A 19764-nucleotide genomic window follows, 5' to 3' on the forward strand; every position below is an offset into this window, starting at 1 on the left:
TTTTGGTATTTATTAAAAAATAGGCCGGGCCGGGCTTATGATTTTTTTCCCGGGCGGGGTCTGGACAAAATTTCAGGCCCATATTTTGGGCCGGGCCCGGGCCAAAATTTTTTTATGGGCCCGGCCCAAACCCGGCCTAGCTCGGCCCATGAGCACCTCTAATTCTTCCTAATATAGCTATTCTTAAAGCATAGTTATTCTAAACAAAAAATGTTCCAAACATTAATTGTTCTCAACCAGAGTAGTTCCCAAATCATAATTAATATGGATAACAATCATTTTAAACTGAAGATATTGTCAATTAACAATTGCTCTAAATAAAATAATTATTCTAAACAAGAGTTGCTATTCTAGAAAATATATTAATGATGTGTTTGTTTCATGACAAATTACTTATGATTTTTTTTTCATTTTCTTATGTTTGTTTCATGGAAAACAGCTTGGTCAATGAAAAATGATTTACAAGTCAAAAAAAAATCTCTTTTTCGATTTTTCTGAAAAAAACTCCTTTATAAGTAATTTTTTTATATAAAAATTAACTTAAATCAAGCCTAATATTATTATACTACTAATAAAATTTTAATTTTAATTTAAAAATATTAAAATATTAAAATAAAATATTATTAAACATACATATTTAATTATTTGTATTTAATAATATGATAAAATATTAATATAATTTATTATCTTAATAAATTATTTAATATTACGTTTTTATTTTAATAATAAATTTTAAAAATAATAAATTTAAATTTTAAATAATATTCTCCATATATATTATTGAAAAATATTTATATTAATTTTTAATAAAATAAATATATATTACAATTATAATTGTTTTATAATATAAAATTTAAAATATGCCATAAGTCTATGTACTCTTCAAATTTTGGAATTTAGCCCCCGTACTTTTATTTTCAAGAGTTTAGTCCATCTACTTCTTAATCAATTGTTAACATTGTTAAAATTTTTTGTCAAGTTTGTTATGTAACATTTTTAAATAAAAAAACTCACATGGTAGCCATGTAATTAAAGAATGATGTTGTAATAAATCTGAATTTAACAAAACATTTTTAACAGTGTTAACAGTTAGATCTGAATTTTGAAATCTAAAATATTATCTCATTATAAAATAAATTTTGATTATCAAAATGAAATTGTACTATAATATTTTGTAACAAATATATTTATGTCGCGTTGGTTTTAAGAAAACAATTTTTAGAAATCAGGAAAATTTGCCCAACATCAAAAATTCTCAACTCTTCATAAATTGATTTTTAGTGAAATAAATGTGGTCTAAACTAATAACACCAATGCTTATTTAAATTGCAATTTCTTAAAATATAAGATTAGAAGAGATAAAATATTAATAGTGTTTATGATGATTTGTTAGGTGCATTTGGAATGGAAAAATGTGAAGATATAAGGGATTGAACTCTTTTTTTCCAATAGAAATTCATCTTTTGTTTTATTCTTCATAAATGTGGGATGCAAGTGTGCATACATACACATTCAATTTAATCAAATGTTCGACAAATGAAAACCCCAACCGAAAAAGCAATGACGACGGAAACAACGGCCCCTTTATTTTTCTTAAGAAAGTTCATTGCCATCTCTAATGGACTCTCATCTTCTTCCCATTTCTTCAACGTCTCTTTGGGAAAGCTCGCAACTTGGCAAGCTTCCTTACCGATCGCCTCTCCTTTGGGTTGTCGCTCCTCCTGATCATCTTCACGTTTACTTTGATTTTCAGGATGGTCAATGTTGGTTTGTTTTTGAACAGTCGTTTCTCCTAAGCCATTGGCAGCATAATTTCCATGGCTGAGCTGCTGCTGTTTGTCTTGTTCAGCAACCGATAGCTTGGGGAGAGTTACATGAAGAAAATCACCATCGAATTTTGCATTGATGTTATCCGTGTCTGAATTTTCAGGCACTTCAAAGGATTCCTCGAAGTATACGGATTTGTTCTCATCAACTCTTCTTTCTCCACTGATGATTATATGGCCAGTTGAAGCAAGCTCAAGCCTCAACTCCTCCTTTTTAAAACCTTATTCAACATACCACAAGGCATGAACATTAATAATATATATTGTAAAATGCTATATATACATATAGAGAGGGTATTGCATTTGTACCAGGAAGATCAACCAAGAGAAAACTGGCCTTGTCGTCATGAGTCCAATCAGAGGAAGGCACAATCTTTTGACGGAAAAGATTAGCCATTGATCACCCCTGGTTCCCAAATAGGCAAATCTGCTGCTTGCTTTACAATGAGGATCTACAATTCTCTATATGTCTTTGTTTTGTATAGGTAGGAATGGAGAGATTTGGGTCATAAATGATGATATATAGGTACGTATTTAACCCATGTTGGTAACGTTGGTCTAATTTCTTGTGAATCTATGCGCATCAATTATTCCTAACTTCACTCAGACTTTGCTCTTTTTCATTGTATTACATGTCTTAGCTTCCTGCGCATGATATTCTTGCACTATCCAACAAGGAAAAACATGTTTTATTAGAATTTGTTGCAAAACCATAGAATTTTAGACCTTATATTCATTTTAGTCGAATAAGTAAGCATAAAGCAAAGCAACTAATTCAATTTTATAATAATGTTTATATATATATATGATTCTTTTCTCCTTTTAATGTTTATTTGTCAAGTTGAGTCATGGGTGTTATTTAGATATGATATATTTTGTCTAGATCATCATTAACATAATAATAAATTGTGATAATGTTATGATTTGCATAAATTTTAACATCTAAAAAGACTAAAATAAACTTGACATAATAGTATAGACACCCGTGACAGACTTAACCTTTTAAAATCCCAAGTTTGAGTTGAGTGAATTTTTTCTCAAATTTATTTTAATTAACTTTTAAAAGATCATGTTGAGGTTATTTAATTTAAATTGAGTTGTGCAAGGCCCACTTGTGCAAAGCCTGGCGTGTTGGGCAATTTTATTAGATATTATTGCTACATTCAAATTAGGATGAGGTAATGGTTTGACTTCACACAGTTTGAGCTGTAGATTTGAGTTTCAACTTCCAATTTTTTTTTTTTTTACCATTGCACTCATGATTTGTTGCTCAACTATAATATAATAAATTCTCAATTTGGACTTACCTATTTTTGTCCCTAAATATGAAACTTGTGAATAGTTGATCTTGTAGCGGAAAATAAATGTTTGAAGAATTATTTATTAATCGAAATGGTAAAGCATGGCAGGTACTAGAGAAGATAGATAGGTGATTAGACGTGTCATTTTTTAATTGGATTTCTACATTCCATGCACTATATTCAAACAACATCTAATTTTCTAGCTAAGGAGGGAATGAAAAGCGAAGGAAGTACTTGTTGAATTGAGGAAGCTCCGGCGTCTATTATTCACCAGATGACGGGGTTGGATAAGGTTTATAGATATGAGCATAAAGATTGTTGGATTCTGGCTCTATTTTTAATTTAAGCTCACTAAAAGTCTTACTCATTATTTGTTCTGAGGATAAGTCAACTATGCTTGAGTCTTTCGCATTATTGAAGGAAGTTATCTTCACCAAACCTAGCATCTAGAAACCGCGCTAGTTATACGTAAAAAAAAAAAACAATTGTTCAAAAAAAAATAGTAAAAATACACAAAAAAGTTAATTTTCTTTTTTAACTTATGAACCATTTTTAATCGAATAAGCTGCAAAGTTGATACATTTCCCAAATGTAACTTTGTGAGAAACGATTGTATTACTAACAGTCCTGTGTAAGCGGTAAGATTTAAAATCTTGAAACTATAATACTCTTCCTCCACCATTTTATGGATGTGCTTATAATAAAATAAAAAATGAAATGAAATGAAATTAATTAATAAATGTAGTTGAATAATGGTTTATACGTTCTTATCCACCAAGGTCACTGAATTCATTTCCCTTATTAATATTTATGGTATCTCACATCCTCTTGATGTGCACTTTAATCTTCCATGATGTAATCATGGATGAAAGTTGTCGTAATTGATGGTATTTGTCTATTGTGACCTATATAGGAATCAATAATATGACCATGTATTAGTTAGAATAGGTAATAGCTAAACTAAATGACAATAAGTACAGTAATTAAGTTGCACAAAAAATTATGTGAATTTTATTTTCTTTGAAAATTATAATTAAAAACCTATTTTTTTTCAAAATCAACAGGGTGTGGTTAGAAGTACTATTTGTGATTGGGTGTTTGATGGTGAAGTTATTGATCCCAGGACTAAATAATACTCTCATTCTCCTTATACTTAAGTTCTCTAACCCAAAAAGTATTTCACATTTTCACCCTATAAGTCTTTGTATTGTCTTATACAAGTTGATTATGAAGATTATAGTTAATCGTTTCAAAATGGTTTTTTCTTAAATCATGGCACAAAAACAAGCTGGCTTTATATCGGGAAGGAACATCTCAGATAACATTATAATTACACAAGAGATTATTCACTCTATGAGTGGGAAACAAAATAAAAAACAATGGATGACGGTCAAAATCAATTTGGAGAAAGCATATGATAGAGTCCGATGAGATTTCATTGATATCTCCCTCAAATCAATTGGTATACCGGATTATCTTAGCAAGGTAATCATGTAGGCTATTTCTAATTTCACTAAGCACACTTTGTGGAACGGTGTGCTTATGCAAAGGTTTAAACCTGCTAGAGGGATCTAATAGAGGTGTCTTTTGTCTCCATACTTGTTCGTGCTTTGTATGGAATAGTTGTGTAACGATCCGATAGTCACGGGTGTTGAAAAATGTATTTTCAAGACTCTGTTTTAATAAATTAGACAATAAATATTTACAATGTTAGTTGTGTGGTTAATTAGGTTTTGATTAGGTGAATTTACATGAATTAAGAGTAATTAGGTATAAAGACTAAATTGCATAAAAGGTGAAAGTTGAATTATAGATTAAAGAAAAACTAAAAAGGACTAAAAAAGCAATTATGTCATTGCTCATAAATGAGGCGGCATAAGTGTATGTTATTATAAAATTTAAAGTAAAAATATGTATATTATAATATATATGATATTAAATCTTAATGTTTAAGTATATATATTATATTATAATAATAAAATAAAAGAAATAGAAATAGAAAAGAAAGAAAGAAAGAACAAACGAAACAGAAGGGAAAAAAAGAAAGAAAAAGGAAAGAAAAGGAGAAAGACCAAAGTAAGGGTTTCAAAGTTTCAAGCTCAATTGGTTAGTCAATTTAATTTTTTTTTCTTGTAATTTTTATATTTTTGGAATCCTGGTATTAAATACTACCCGACCCATGTTAAAATTTTAGAAATTATTGAGTTTTTAAGTGTTGTCTGTATTGAATAAATTTAGTATTAGGGATTAAATTGATAGATTTTTAAGCTAAAAACCAAAAAGGATTAAATTATAGAAAAAATAGTAAATTTTGTGCAATAGAGACTAAATTATGAAAAATTCGAAATTGGAATTTATGTGAAAATAGGGAGTTGAATTTAGTCTAAAGTGGAATTTACATAAAAATAAAGAATTAAATGTGAAGAATAAAAGTTAGTCTCGGTTTAGGGACTAAATTGGAAATTAAGCAATATTTGAGTAAAAATTAAAATATTCAATAAGAAATTGAATTGTGTTGTATTGATGATTTTTAATTATTTTAATTCCATAACTAACGTCGTACCGGAACCCTCGACTAAAAAAGGAAAAGATAAAGTCGACAAAGAATAGCTCGGAATTTCTGATTTCTATTTCTATAATCCAAATTTAGTTGTTAATTATTATAATTCAATTTAATGTATATAGTAAGTGTTTGAGGCGAGAATTATTGTGTTTTGCAATTGAAATGGATTGATTTAGTATGTGATGAATTTATTGAATTTATATTGATTGAATTGGTATATATATTGAATATATTGATTGTTTTAAATTAAAATGAATATTCGTTGTATTTGAAAAGTGAAATTAAATCCTATTAACTATATCAGACTGAGTCGGATATAGATGGCATGCCATAGGATTGTAAGAGTTCAGGGATTTCTTCAATTTCGAGTTGATGAGACACTGTGTGTCAATTTACTACTTCGGATTAATTCGACGAGGCAATAGGTGCCAATTTACTTCGGTTTAGCCGATGAGACACTGGGTATCAAATTATTACTTCGAATTATCCGATGAGGCACTGGGTGCCAAACTGGTGTGTTTGGATGGATCCGTGTATCCGTCCAAGTCCGAGTCGTGTTAATAGGGGTAATTAATTGAAATTGCATTGTGATTGATGTTAGATGATATGTGTATTATATTGTGAAAAGCTATTTATATAGCAAGTATGAGAATTGAGGTATTGTGAAATAAATGAAATGTGATATGGTTATTGTAATATTTAGATTGTATATTTGTGATTTCATATCTTTTGATATTTGGATTATAGAAATACCACTAAGTTTTTACTCAGCATGCAATTTTGTTTTCTATACATAGGTTAGGTACTTAATTCTGATCGTCGATTTAGCATCCAACAACGGTCCCGAACTTAAACGTGGTGATGTTTATCCTTTTGTGTCGGCATGTACCTAGGGTGTCTTATTAATAGTTATTTTGTGAATTAATTGTAATAAGATTATAAATTAATATTGGTTGGTTATATACATATAAATATATGTTTATGTATAAATATATGTTTATGTTTGAGGTCATGCTATGGCATGTTTAAGTTAATGTTTGAATGAACATGAATTAGGCAAAATAGATTGAATTTGACATGTTTGCATATTGGATTTGATTAATGTTTTATTGATATGTTTTGATTATATAATGGTGGTACCAATGATGGTACATTGTTTAGGTACCTAGGATGATTGTTTTGACATGTTTTGGATGTGTTTGATCGTGTTTTGAATTGGTTAAGTGAATGATTTTTGAATTGCTTATTGTCCAATCTTGCAGGGAATGGTACACTTGTTGATTAAGGTACATTTTGAGTCCACACGGCCAAACACACAGGCATGTGACTGGACCGTGTGAGACACACGGCTAGCACACGAGCGTGCGAGGCCATTTCGAAAAGGCACACAGTCTGGCACATGGCGTGTGGCTTGGCCGTGTAACCCAAGTCAGAGAGTTACATGGGTTGGGACACGGCCGTGTGTCCTTATCTCGAATACCCACACGACCTGAGACACGGGTGTGTCTCCTGACCATGTGAGTTACACGGTTTGACCACACGGCTGCGTGAACCCTGCAGCTTTGAAAATTTTTAATATTTCGCGAAAAATTCTCTAAGTTTTTGAATTATTCCTAACTTGTTTCTATCACGTATTTTGGGCCTCAAGGGCTCAAATAAAGGACAATATGTATGAGTTTGATTGATTTTGACTTGAATATTACATGATATGAAATGTTTTTAAATTATGTCTGTTTGATCGGTAATGCTCTAAAACCCTATTCAGGCGACGGATGCCGGTTAGGGGTGTTACAGGTTGGGTCATAATATTCATTCAGCCATTTCTAGTGGTAGATAGTGCCTCATTCGCCTGTCTCGATTTGGATTGAATCTATCTCATTTTTTCTTTGTTTATAACCTTGTAATCTTCTCTAAATCAGATTTGAAACAAGCTCAAGTTCTTATAGAGACTCTAGATAACTTCTGTGCTTTCTCGGGGCATCGGGTCAATGCTTGCAAGACTAATATTTTCTTTTTGAGTGGTGTTGATGAGGACCTAAAGGACAAAATTAGTTCTACACTTGGATTTCAAAAGGTACAAAATCTTGGAAACTATTTGGGAGTACCTTTATTTCATGATAAAGTGATGAGTAGTACTTTGAGGTTTGTGATTGATAAGGTGCTCAACAAATTACATAATTGAGACATCAAACAACTCTCTTTTGCAGGTAAAATTATTTTAGCGCAATATGTTTTTCTTTTTATACCTAATTGTTTTATGCAATCCATGATGTTACCCAAAAACATCTTTGTAGAAATCAAAGTAGTTAGGAAATTTATTTGGAAAGCATCAAATGGGAGGAAGAAGATGACCTTAGTCAACTGGGATTCTGTGTGTTAGCCTCACGCTTGTGGTGGTATTGGATTTCGACACTTGGAGGATCAGAATGCTTCCTTTTTGATGAAATTGGGTTTCGATTTAGTCTCAAACAACAATGCTTTATGGGTTCGAGTTCTTCGTTCGAAGTATGACATGAAGGAGTTGATTCTGAACAATATAGCAAGAGGGAAGTGTTCTTTCCTTTGGAGAGCTCTAGGTAAGGTTTGGCCTTTACTTTGTGAAAATTTAGTGTGGTCTAATTCTAGATGTTGGAGTAATTCTATGTGCATTAAGATATGTTCTAAGTTCACTTGGAATCCTCTAAAGCCCAAAATTGTTCACCTTGTTTACGGACTGAATCATTCATTAAATGGATTAAGAATCTATTCGATATGATAATTTGTGGGTCATCTATATTAAACTCTTTTATGACATTAGGTATTCTTCCATCACCTAAATCCAACAATTATTTGTTAAAATCAAATATTACATAGGATGTCGTATTCCTAAATTGCATATTTAGTGTTAAAGTGAACAATCAACAATGATTTCAGATATTTAATTTCAAAATGTTATTGGAAGTGCTCAAAATATTTCAAGATATTTGATTTAAAGATGAGAGATATTTCAAAAAGTACCCAAAAATGACCTAAAAACTCGTGACACAAATCTATCAAAAACCTAAAAAACTGTTTCAATTCATTAAGGGCACTTTTATCTTTTTTTTTTCCTTCATGCAAATTTTGCCCTATAAATACAAAGTTTTTGGTTTAGAATAAGAAAGCCACGTATAGCCACCTTAGTATTGTTTTATTTTTGTGTTTTCTTTTACTTGAGTTTTCAAAAAAAAAATCTAGCCAAAGAGATTTTAACATTTTGATTCTCCAAGTTTATTATATATATCTAATTTCTTTTTAATATTTTCTTTATTCTTTGGTATTTACATATCTTCTGTTTCAATTATAAATATTTAGGTTTGTTAAATATAAAGCTTGTATTTGATAACTTGAAATATTTGTCTTGTCAATTAGAATTTTTAAATTCGTAAATATTTAATTATTTTAATATTTGTGACGAATAATATAGTTGTGTATGTTGAAGTATGTAATTTATTGTGAATATGTGACCTAATCTGAATGAACCATGTTTGTGTGTATTTATTGGTTAAAATTGGATCTCTCTAATTCTTAATGCTATTAATAAATTGAATCTTAGGCACTTCGTTACAAAGTTCTTTGCTAATAAGAGAAATAATTTCAACAAGCTTACTTTGGTTATCGAGAAGATAATGAAAGTTTGATTGTTAGATACTTGTCGGTAACTATAACTAATTTATTATGGAATATTAAAATTTATGTTTGCATTAATGATTAAACTTATGAATCAAAACCGATATACTATATGTGACTAGGTTCTTATCATATTGAAATTCTTATATTTTATTTTACTCTAATTTTAATTTTAATTTCAAAATCTCCTCTTCTTCTTTTTATCTTTGTTTTACTTGTTTTTACTAAATAAATAATATTATTTCCACTCTACTATCTACAAATATTTATATTATTAAATAAAATTTTATTTTTGTTAGTTTCCACTATCACTCATTAAATTAATGACGCGATTCCTAAATTACCCCTTCTAGACGTGGTTGGAATATACGCCATATTAGAAAATTTTATGGTCTTCTATTCTAACTCGTACTTCTTATTTGCAAATAAGAAGCCTCTTTTTTGCTACATTCGCAATTATATTTACTTTTTTATGGGTTCATTTTCTGTTTTTTTATTCGTTATGTACTTTTTACAATTTTTATTATAATTGTTTCTACTACACAACAAATGTATTATTTTAATCTTCTCATACCATAAGCTTTTTAAATGTTAAACTAACTTAAAAACAGACATCACCAACTTAATGTGTAATACAATTAACACATGCGTAGCATGTGTATACACATCGGAAGCGCGGCCCTGAGAATGATATGATAAATGGTGCCTTCTTTATTCAACTAGGGAGACGAATCCGACAGGCAACATGTGATAACGCCAAAACCTGGGACATGGGTTCATTGCTCTCGCTTTTCACGCCCTCTCAGCCGCTTTAAAGCTGCTTTTAGATAAATACATTTTTAAACACAATTTATCACAAGTCAGTCATCCGACAACAAAGTATTACTATTTATTTGGGTTGTGACACTGATGTCTGTTAGCACAAGTCGGTATCATCCTTTTTGGATGTCGACCGGCTTCTTCTCAACGATTTGTATTCAAAAGTGCACTTAAGTATAACTGAAGGTCTTGGGTACCAACATGGGAAGCACACTTTTAAGTCGCAAAATCTTGAATGATCCATAACGCTTAAAGAAGATAATACCAATCTATGAACACGTGGGTGCACCATAGCATAAGAAAATCAGTGTACCAAGATTGTAAAATATTACGAATGAAAATCAAACTTTAAGTGCTTTAATTCAATTATTCACACAAATTTTAAAAACTTGTTAATTGATAAACAAAAAGAAACCAAATCTCCAGACGTGCTGAACCATATATTTCTAACCTAAATCACTAACCTTGTTAATAGATGATTTCCAAATTCTCAACTTTTGATTGCTTAGGAACCTCCAGTTGAAGCAACTTGGTGCACTGCATGCAGAATCAAAAGCACTCCCACAATCACTTAGAAGGCATACACTACTGAAAAACGTTGAATACTATGTTACCCGGAATTTTAATTTCTATATTTGAATATGAGTACGAAAATATGCTAAATACATGGAAAAGGAATAAACATACTCATTGAATGCTCACTCTCAAGTCCAAATAACACGGCTTAACATCCAAATCAGATGTATAAGCATTTGATGTCGCATCCATGTGGAAGCAAATATATAAAATTCACAAGGACAAAAATCCGTTTACACTCACCTGAGATGTCTTGAGTTCTAGTTCATCCCATTCTGACGAGGGATTGCTGCCTTCAACTATCCCGGTTCCGGCGTATACCAATGCTCCAGAATCCTATCAACTTAAACTGTCAAATATTTTGCTGACAGCAATAAAGCTTTCTTACAACAATTTAAAATGATTAAATTGACTCACTACAAGTATAATAAGGTGATAATCTTGTTGGAGGTCATTGAAAAAGGAAAGCATTGATGTGGAATAATATGAAGCTTTGATGATACTTCAATGCTCACTCAAAAGTCAAACATGCTTTAGTAGAGGTCATTATTTAATTAGCTCACCTTTTCCACTAATGCTGACCTTATACCAACTGCAAACTCACTTTCTCCTCCTCCAAACCAACCAACTGGTCCAGCATACATCCCTCGGTCAAACATTTCTGAAGGCAGAAAAGTTTAAGAAATGAGTATAGCAGCCATAAAATGGTTTTGTTCAGTAAGAGAATGGTAATTGGCAATCTTAAGTTTTTAGACACATCATTTTCCCTAGATCACTAAACAATGAACATATGGAGCACAAGATGTCAAGCTGTAAAACTTAAGGAGGAACTCAACATTTCTATAGACCCGACTTTTCAAATTTCCTCAGGTATCCGTGTCCAATTTATATATTCAAACAGAGATACAAGGTTAGAAATCTCCAAATATTTGAAAAAGCTTTTAAAAGTCGAGTATATCTGTGTTGAGTATATCTGTGCCGATCACATACTCCTATCCCACGCTCATCCCAAGTAACATGGCTGTAGAAGAACAAACAAAAACATTGTATATAATATGTAAGTATACCAGTTTCTGAAATGAAGAGGCGTGCAGCTTCTTTTGGAAGTCCACAAACTGCTGGAGTTGGGTGGAGAGAAGACAAGATTTCAAACTACACAGGAACGTAGGAACACAAAATATATCACAACAGCGAAGCTATAGAGAAAGCTACCGCCCAGATCTTTGACAAATTAGAAGTCTATGTATTGAGACTACTACAGCTAACTGCTCATTCTAGAATCAACAACAGTTAAGAGTATGGAACTTTAATAAAACAGTTTATTCAAACTGACATATTAAATCATGCAACAAAAATTTATTAGTGCTCTGATGGAGTTTTCGTTATTTGACATATGAAACTTATAATGAAATTACCTCATCATCTTCCCTTCTCAGGTTACCAGACAACTGGGCATATAAATGTTGAATTCTTCGAAGTTTTCGTACCGTTTTCTTTGGTTCAACAACAACTCTATCACATACAGACTGTGAAGCAGAAAAGAGTAGAACAATCACTTTTTTTTCAGGTAAAACAGAGGCTTCGGTTCAAACTCTCTGAGATTAAAACTTGATATTCTTTATATTTTATAAACATATTTAAAAATTATATGAATAGCCTTTTGATTTAAAGCATTTCAGGAAACTTAAACAATAAATATACACAGAAGAGGTAAAATAAGTAAGACTTGAACACACAAAGACGAAACATATGCCAGAACGATTGTTGCTAAACATATGCAAGCATATGCCAGAACGATACAAAATACCGCAAGTACAGTGGTTTTTTAAAGAAATAGCGGCATCCCATGATAGCATGATTAAACCATGCCCTTTCTTGAGACCACTGAAATAGTGGTAATATGTTTTTATCTTTGACATTAGCTCACGTGTTTAAGTGCAGGAGAGGATGCACGATAGCATTGGAGAGTGCATCAACCTAAATGATTCTACGAATGAACTTTAATTACATAAAAGTCCTAGTGAAAGAAATTTCAGTGCCTAGAAAAGAAAATTGACAAATTGAGATATCGGAAGAAAACTTGCCTCTAATTTGTTTTGTATGTTTTCTCGTACTACGGTAAATTCCAGGTGGTCCTTGGGACTACATGATTCGCAACAAAAACAGGTTATTAATCAGTAACAAAAGAATTTATGTAATAACACATTGAAAAAACTGTAAGTTATTCGGTAAAGAGTTGAGAGTAACAAAAGGAACCTGGAAAGAAGATCATGCTCTATTTGAAGATCAAGATCACTGGATTCACCTCTAGCGCGGGTTGCAGCCAGTGCCTCACTACTAATGCTTAGCCATTTTCTGTGAAATAGTCGCTCTGGCTATTCACCAAAGCTCGTATAAGTCAAAGCAAGAAGAAACTGTTGTATATAATATATATTATATGAAGCATTTTCAAATAAAAAAAATTTATCCTTTTGTGGAATTGAATTTCAAATTTCAATTCAAACTTTGATTGATTTCAAATGTCACAATTATTCATAAATCTTTTAACATGAAAAGTTGTGATCCTTCATAAAAGTACTTAGACACCTATTGGTGCATTATATATAGATTTGGTTTGGAATAGAAAAAAATTAATCACTTCTCATTCCAATTGTGAAAAATATTTTTTCTTTAGTGTTTCTTTGAATTCATTTTGATTTAGAACAATTCGTAGTACAATAAGAATTGTTCTGTTCGAGTAAAACCATAGTGTCCCAAGAATTGTATTTTCTAAAAATGCCTTGCCTTTATATTTTCAGATCCAATCCACACCTTGAGACACTTTTGATACTCAAAGCAATTCAAAACAACCTAAGTTCAGCAAAGGAGGCGGGGGGGGGGGGGAGGTCATAATTTTCCATTTCCCTGCATCATTACTTCATCTACAAGAGAGCCTTACACCAATAAACTTCTAATCAAATACAAATTCTGAATGGCAGTGAAATCAGGTCCATGAACTTCAAAATAGTGACATGGAATGTGAGGACATTGTAAATTATGGTTAATTATCACTTTGCAAAGGGTAGAAACTATCTATTTGATATCATGAATAATAAGGATCATTCCAAAGAGAAATCGAGAAGAGTGTGTATTCTAAATAAAAATTAAACATGAGATCTAATATCAGCTGCAATGGAGTAGAAAGTGGGAAAAGGGATTTTAAGTATCTTACATCTAACAAGTTTTACTTCTATCAACTAAGCTTAAACTTCAGTCATGGTCTCAAAACTATACCAATCAACTATCATGCAAAAATTCACATTCCTAGGAAATATATTGAACACACATTGTTGTCATAGGGGAAGAAGGAAAAATGGAGATAGAAGTAAAGAGCATGTGGCAGAGTAGAAAAAAAGAGATGTATATTGCACAATGAAATCTGCTGTCACACTTACTGTATTTCCCACAAATGCGGGTCCATTAGGTGGCTGAAGACAAAACTGATATGCATCTTCTCCTTCAACCTGCAGTAAGTATACAGCTCAATGAAATTTATCTTCCCTTATAACGCTTTATAGAAGAGAAGAAAAGACAAAGAGTACCTGCAGACAAGCCAACCAAGCTATAGGATCGATATTTGTAGCAGTTAAAATCCTGCTGCTACGGGCAAGCACAACCTAGTTTTTCACATCAAAATGATTAACTAAAAACCTGATGTATAGTGCAGGAGAGTAGAAGGACTATGGTTTAGGGATGGTGTTTCGGAGACTTCATCAGCAGAAGGGATTAAAAATACCTTAACGAGCTGTGAGCTGCTTGTGTTTATTTCCTGCAAAGCTTTCTTTACAGCAAGATCCCAATGTGTCTTATTGGGAACATGAGTTTTACTAAGGATGGGTTCTCCTGAAGCTTCTTTCTTCAACTTTACAACAACTGAAGCAATCTTCATAATTGGAAATTTAATTAATTGCACAGTACTAAACAAATCAAAGAGGCTATAGGTATATAGGATGAGCAAAATAAGTTAAAAAGTTCAGGCACCTGTTGCATTGTGGTTTCAAGTGAATGAATGGCTTCATCCCAAGTCCATGAAAGGGCATTGTCCCATGCAATCGTTATGGCAAGCATTGAACTTCCTTCAAGCTCATCAAACTCAACCTGTCATTTGGTATGTAGCAGTAGGTCGTTTAAATACTAAAGAGACAAAATAAGAAGTTAACTGAATTATTCCCTACAAACTACTTGGTCAACAAAAACAAGGTCTCAACCTGAGGGACCATAAAGTAAAATGAACCAAACGCCTTCCATTCAGGTGATATATTAGCCGTCGCATCAAAACGAATTGCTCCATATGCACGAATCAAAGGGCACTTTGCAGACAGAAACCTTCAATCCAAAGAAAACAAAGATAACATACAACAAAATTCCAAATTCGTGAGGCATTATTTGCTTTGACCTGACAACTTTATTTAAGAGAAATCTGCACGATCTACCTCTTAATGGACCTCCAATCGTGATATGAGAAAGGATGAAGTTGTTGAAAGAAGACCGCCGAGCCGACACCGGCTGCACCAACAAGATTATGGGTAAAAGAGGTGTCGCCATTTCCATTACCTATGTCCATCAAGAGATTGGAACCATTTCCATTGGCTCTGCTTCTTCTACCAGAGAAGAAACAACGTGGAAGATTATCATGTTGAGCATTGAGCCACTCGATTGCTTCGATTTGCTCCTCGATCGGTACCTTTAAACAACACTTGCCAATTTCAGTTTTCTTTCATTCTTTTTGTTGTCTTTACGGTGTTACTTTTGAAGAGCCGTTACTTGCGCGGACACACGAGTCCCTCCAACGGATTTAACAATAATCCATTTGAATTTTACGGGTTTTTTAAACAGATAAACATTAATTTTGATTTTATGTATTATTATAAATGAAATTTTTATGTAATTTTTTTATAAATCACTTATATAATTATCATTATCATTATAAAATTATTTTATATTTACATATTACATATATAAATAATTATATTTTTTAATATATAAATAATTTGATGTATTTAGTTTTATATATATAGTTGAATTAAAATATACATTAAAATTATAATAAAAGTTTAAATTATGATAAAAATTTAATAATATAATTATACTAAATCAAAATTTATATATAAAAATACAAATTAGATAAAAGATTTATGTTTGAAGCTTCCATAGCTAAAAAGGCCATATATGTAAATAAATAAAATAGAGTTTATTGATTAAATAGTTCGATTTTTTGAAAATTTAGGGAAATAAATCATTTTTTAAAAGAGTATGTGAAAGCGCGTCAAGTTAGACGCATTTTCTGCTCAATTGGCAGGAAAGCGCGTCCACCTTTAAATTGCATTTTTTAACTTTTCTAACATAATTCCTCTTTCACTCGCATTATAATTTTTATTTCATGTTGTTTTAAATTTTTTATTTTTAATTAATATTTTTAACATATAAGCTCATTTGGTTAAATAAATATTGATTATATCCTTAATTCCCAGATTCAATTCATCTTCTAAACACATTTTTAGTTTTTATTTCATGTTGTTTCAAAAAAAAATTATTATAATAAATATATTGTTTTCAATTTTTTTATTTTTAATTCATATTTTTTATTAATAAATATTTTATTTATGAAATCAAATAATTATTACAAATATCATTATTTTTAGTAAATATAATTTTTATGTGTAATATTTATTTTTCAATTCATATAATGGGTGTAGTAAATTTTAGTATTATATTTTTTATGTGTCTTTAAAATATTTCATATATAAACATAATAATATTTGATATAATTAATTGATATATTTCACATATAAAAATATTTTAAATATCATACCCAGATAAAAATAACAATGATATTTGAAATATTTAAATATAAAAAATAATATTTATATTAGAATTAATTATTTCATTTTATAATATTAAAAATTATCATACCCATAATACACGTGAAGAAAATAAATACTTGACATATAAATATTACATATAAAGAAAAATATATAAAAAATTAGTTAATATTTATATTATATATAAAGGAGTTATTAATTTTAAATATTTTTAAGATAATGATATATGTAAAATATATATATTATATGATTTTATAAATAAAAAAATTATTAATTAAAAAGATGAATTAAAAAATAATATATTTGAAAATAATATATTTATTAATTAAAAATAAAAATTTGAAACAATAAGAAATAAAAATTATAAATTATAGATATATTTATTAATTAAAAATTTTGTCATCTTTCAATTATTAGTTCAACGTGGTTTTAGGTACAATAATTGCTAAATTATTACTAAATTTATATTTAAAATTGTTACTAAATGTTTTTTATTTGCATCGGTTATTTCACAAAATAATTTTAAATGTTTCGAATTTACAAATTAAAATTCAAACACTTTTCTTTTTCGATTTTTGACATTGATCATTAGATTGATTTGAATCTAAGATATGTTTTTCTACTCGTTGATAAGTCATTGTACCGATCATCAGTTGAATTTTAAAAAAAATTTAACAATTGAATAATTAAAATAAAAATTTTCGAATAATTTAATTACCATCTTATAATTTTTTTAAAGTTAAATAACAAAAACATAAACTTATTAATAATTTAGTTTAGTGACTTTGGATGTAAATATTTTAGACAAGGAAAATGGAAGAGGATGTCACACAAACCGGTTTGTGGCAACAGCCATTATCTTGGAGATAATGACAGAAGAAATTAGCAAATCTTGCGTGTTCCTGGATGTTTAATTATGAAGGAAGGGGAAGTTTACCTGAAGTCGAAGAATGCCAGAGGTAAGAGGAGGAGGGTTACATTTCAAGTCTCTAATAGCTACATTCAACCTCTCCATTGCCTTTGATGGAGATGGAACCGCTGTTAACGTGCGTGTCTCTATGCTGCCTATAGGGAGTTTGGGGTCTCCTTCGCACCCATTCATCAATGCTACTACTCTCCTAGTCTCATATTTCTGCTCCATTTTTAAACATTCCTTTACTTAATTAAATTATATCATAAATAAGATGGTTAGCAGAAAACATAGAAAGAAAACAGAAAGTATAGAATTACGTTGTGAAACAGTGGGAGGGAACGTGTGTGACTGTGAAGGGAATAAGAAATTTTGCATTTGGTGGTCTCTGAATCCATGAAACACGTAGTTAGGTAATGTCTCACTACAGCACCGGCCATTATTTTCGGCGATGAACAATACTGCACACACAAAAGAAAGAAACAAAGAAAGTTCAAGTTTCAGCAGCAGCCTCAACTTTTTTGTTAAAAAAACAAGTGGCAACCACTATTATTTATACCACTAATTACCAAAGGCCACATGATAAGGAAAATCACACCTGCCCATACCATTACATGGGCAAATTTTAGGTTTTTTTATTTAAATAACATGAAATAAATTATTGATGCATTATCTATCTTTCCCTTTTCCAATGAAAATCACACTTGCCCATCCCATTTCGTTGGAAACTTTTAAGATTTTTTACCTAAATAATATAAAAAATTTAATTATTGAAATGGTATTGTTTTGCCATTATTTACAAAAATAAATAGAAGTAACAGTGATCCCACAATACCACCTGAGCAATTGGTGGCACCACACGTTTTTAGTTGTAATCATTTATACAATGATCTAAATTTATTTTAAATAATCTTTTGTGGTACTGCCTGAGTACGACACCGATATGTAGTTACTTAAAAATATGGTATTGCTGACATGTCAAGCAACACTGAAATAAATTAATTTATAATTTTTTTTATTTTTTAAAAGATTTTAAGAAATATATATATAAAAAATAAAAAATCGATAGAATTCATTATTAATTAGTCACATCAGTGGCAGGCCCACAGGCCACTGCTACCTGACAGCGTGGCAACGTGGGCTTACAGCCTGCCACCAACATAACTGGTCAGTCACGAATTCTACCTATTTTTACTTTTCCTGCTTTTATTTTTAATTTGTTGATATATTAAATGTTTATTATATATATTAATTTTCAACATAAAATGGGGTGGGTTTGATCCCAACCCGACACAATCAATCCATGAAAGAAAAAAAACAAAAAGCCAAAGATTCTCCCCAGTCACAGCGCAAATAAAAACAAAGGAAGGTAGGTCCCTCGGAAAAAAAAAAGTATGTTAATTTTCTTTTGTAATATTAGAATTATTTATATTTTAAATTTGTAATATTAAATTTTTTTTATAATAATCATTATTATTAGTTTAGGTTTGTGTTAAAAATTTATTTATTGATACATTATTTGATAAGATTAATATTAAGGTATGTTAACTTTGAAAACTATATTTTTGTTTGAATTATTAGAATTGTGCATGTATATTTTGTAGAGTAGGTTTATTAAGATAGTTTTGGTAGTAGAATTATTTTAGTAAATATAACATTGATAGAGCTGTGTATTAAGATAGTTTTGGTAGTGTATGTTGATTTTATTTTTTAATGATAATTTGTATAGTTTTAAATATAACATTGATCATTATATTTTTGATCGAATGATTAGACTTATGTTGAAAGTAATATTAAGATTCGTTTGACTAGTGTATTTTTTTATATTATAATAATAATTTGTATATTTTAAAATATAACATTGAACATTATATTTTTGTTTGAATAATTAGATTTGTGTTGAAAATAATATTAAGATACTTTTTATATATAAAAAGTTAATTACGAAAATGGGCTACGAAAAAAATTTCGTTATTTTTATATTGTATATTTGTTAAGTCAATGATTAAAATTTTAATTGTTTGTGTAAATATTGAAATGGGTTCTTTAATTACAGCAGAAGATCACATAGCAATGATGATTCATGTGTCGGTAAAAAAGTTCTATTTTTTATTCAAGAGTATATACGTAAAGTTGCAGATAATTTTTTATTTAACTCGAAGATCTTAACTAATGTTGTAATTTAATATGATTAGGATTCATACCGCGTGTTGAGGACACATGGCCATGGTCCGAGCTACCGGCAGGACAAATGGATTAT

The 19764-nt window shown here is 30.2% G+C and overlaps 2 protein-coding genes across 2 annotated transcripts; both read right to left on the bottom strand.

Moving 5' to 3' along the window:
- Positions 1–1438: 1438 nt before the first annotated feature.
- LOC107947611 (inactive protein RESTRICTED TEV MOVEMENT 2) lies at positions 1439–2367 on the bottom strand. Its single transcript, XM_016882206.2, has 2 exons — positions 2136–2367; positions 1439–2047 (listed from the first exon to the last, which is right to left on the bottom strand). The coding sequence occupies exons 1-2, from the start codon at positions 2221–2223 to the stop codon at positions 1518–1520; spliced, it is 618 nt and encodes a 205-aa protein (XP_016737695.1). The 5' UTR covers positions 2224–2367; the 3' UTR covers positions 1439–1517.
- Positions 2368–9888: 7521 nt separating this feature from the next.
- On the bottom strand, positions 9889–18035 carry LOC107946496 (isochorismate synthase 2, chloroplastic). The gene is made up of 16 exons (XM_016880851.2): positions 17825–18035; positions 17532–17726; positions 15206–15456; positions 14981–15098; positions 14754–14870; positions 14509–14655; positions 14315–14389; positions 14168–14236; positions 12990–13108; positions 12818–12875; positions 12149–12259; positions 11801–11885; positions 11297–11394; positions 10977–11069; positions 10622–10694; positions 9889–10155 (listed from the first exon to the last, which is right to left on the bottom strand). Exons 1-15 carry the CDS (start codon positions 17942–17944, stop codon positions 10626–10628), a joined length of 1725 nt encoding a protein of 574 aa, XP_016736340.2. The 5' UTR covers positions 17945–18035; the 3' UTR covers positions 9889–10155; positions 10622–10625.
- Between the last annotated feature and the right edge of the window lie 1729 nt (positions 18036–19764).

Source organism: Gossypium hirsutum, chromosome D12, assembly GCF_007990345.1.
Source record: "Gossypium hirsutum isolate 1008001.06 chromosome D12, Gossypium_hirsutum_v2.1, whole genome shotgun sequence".
Classification (NCBI taxonomy): Eukaryota; Viridiplantae; Streptophyta; class Magnoliopsida; order Malvales; family Malvaceae; genus Gossypium; species Gossypium hirsutum.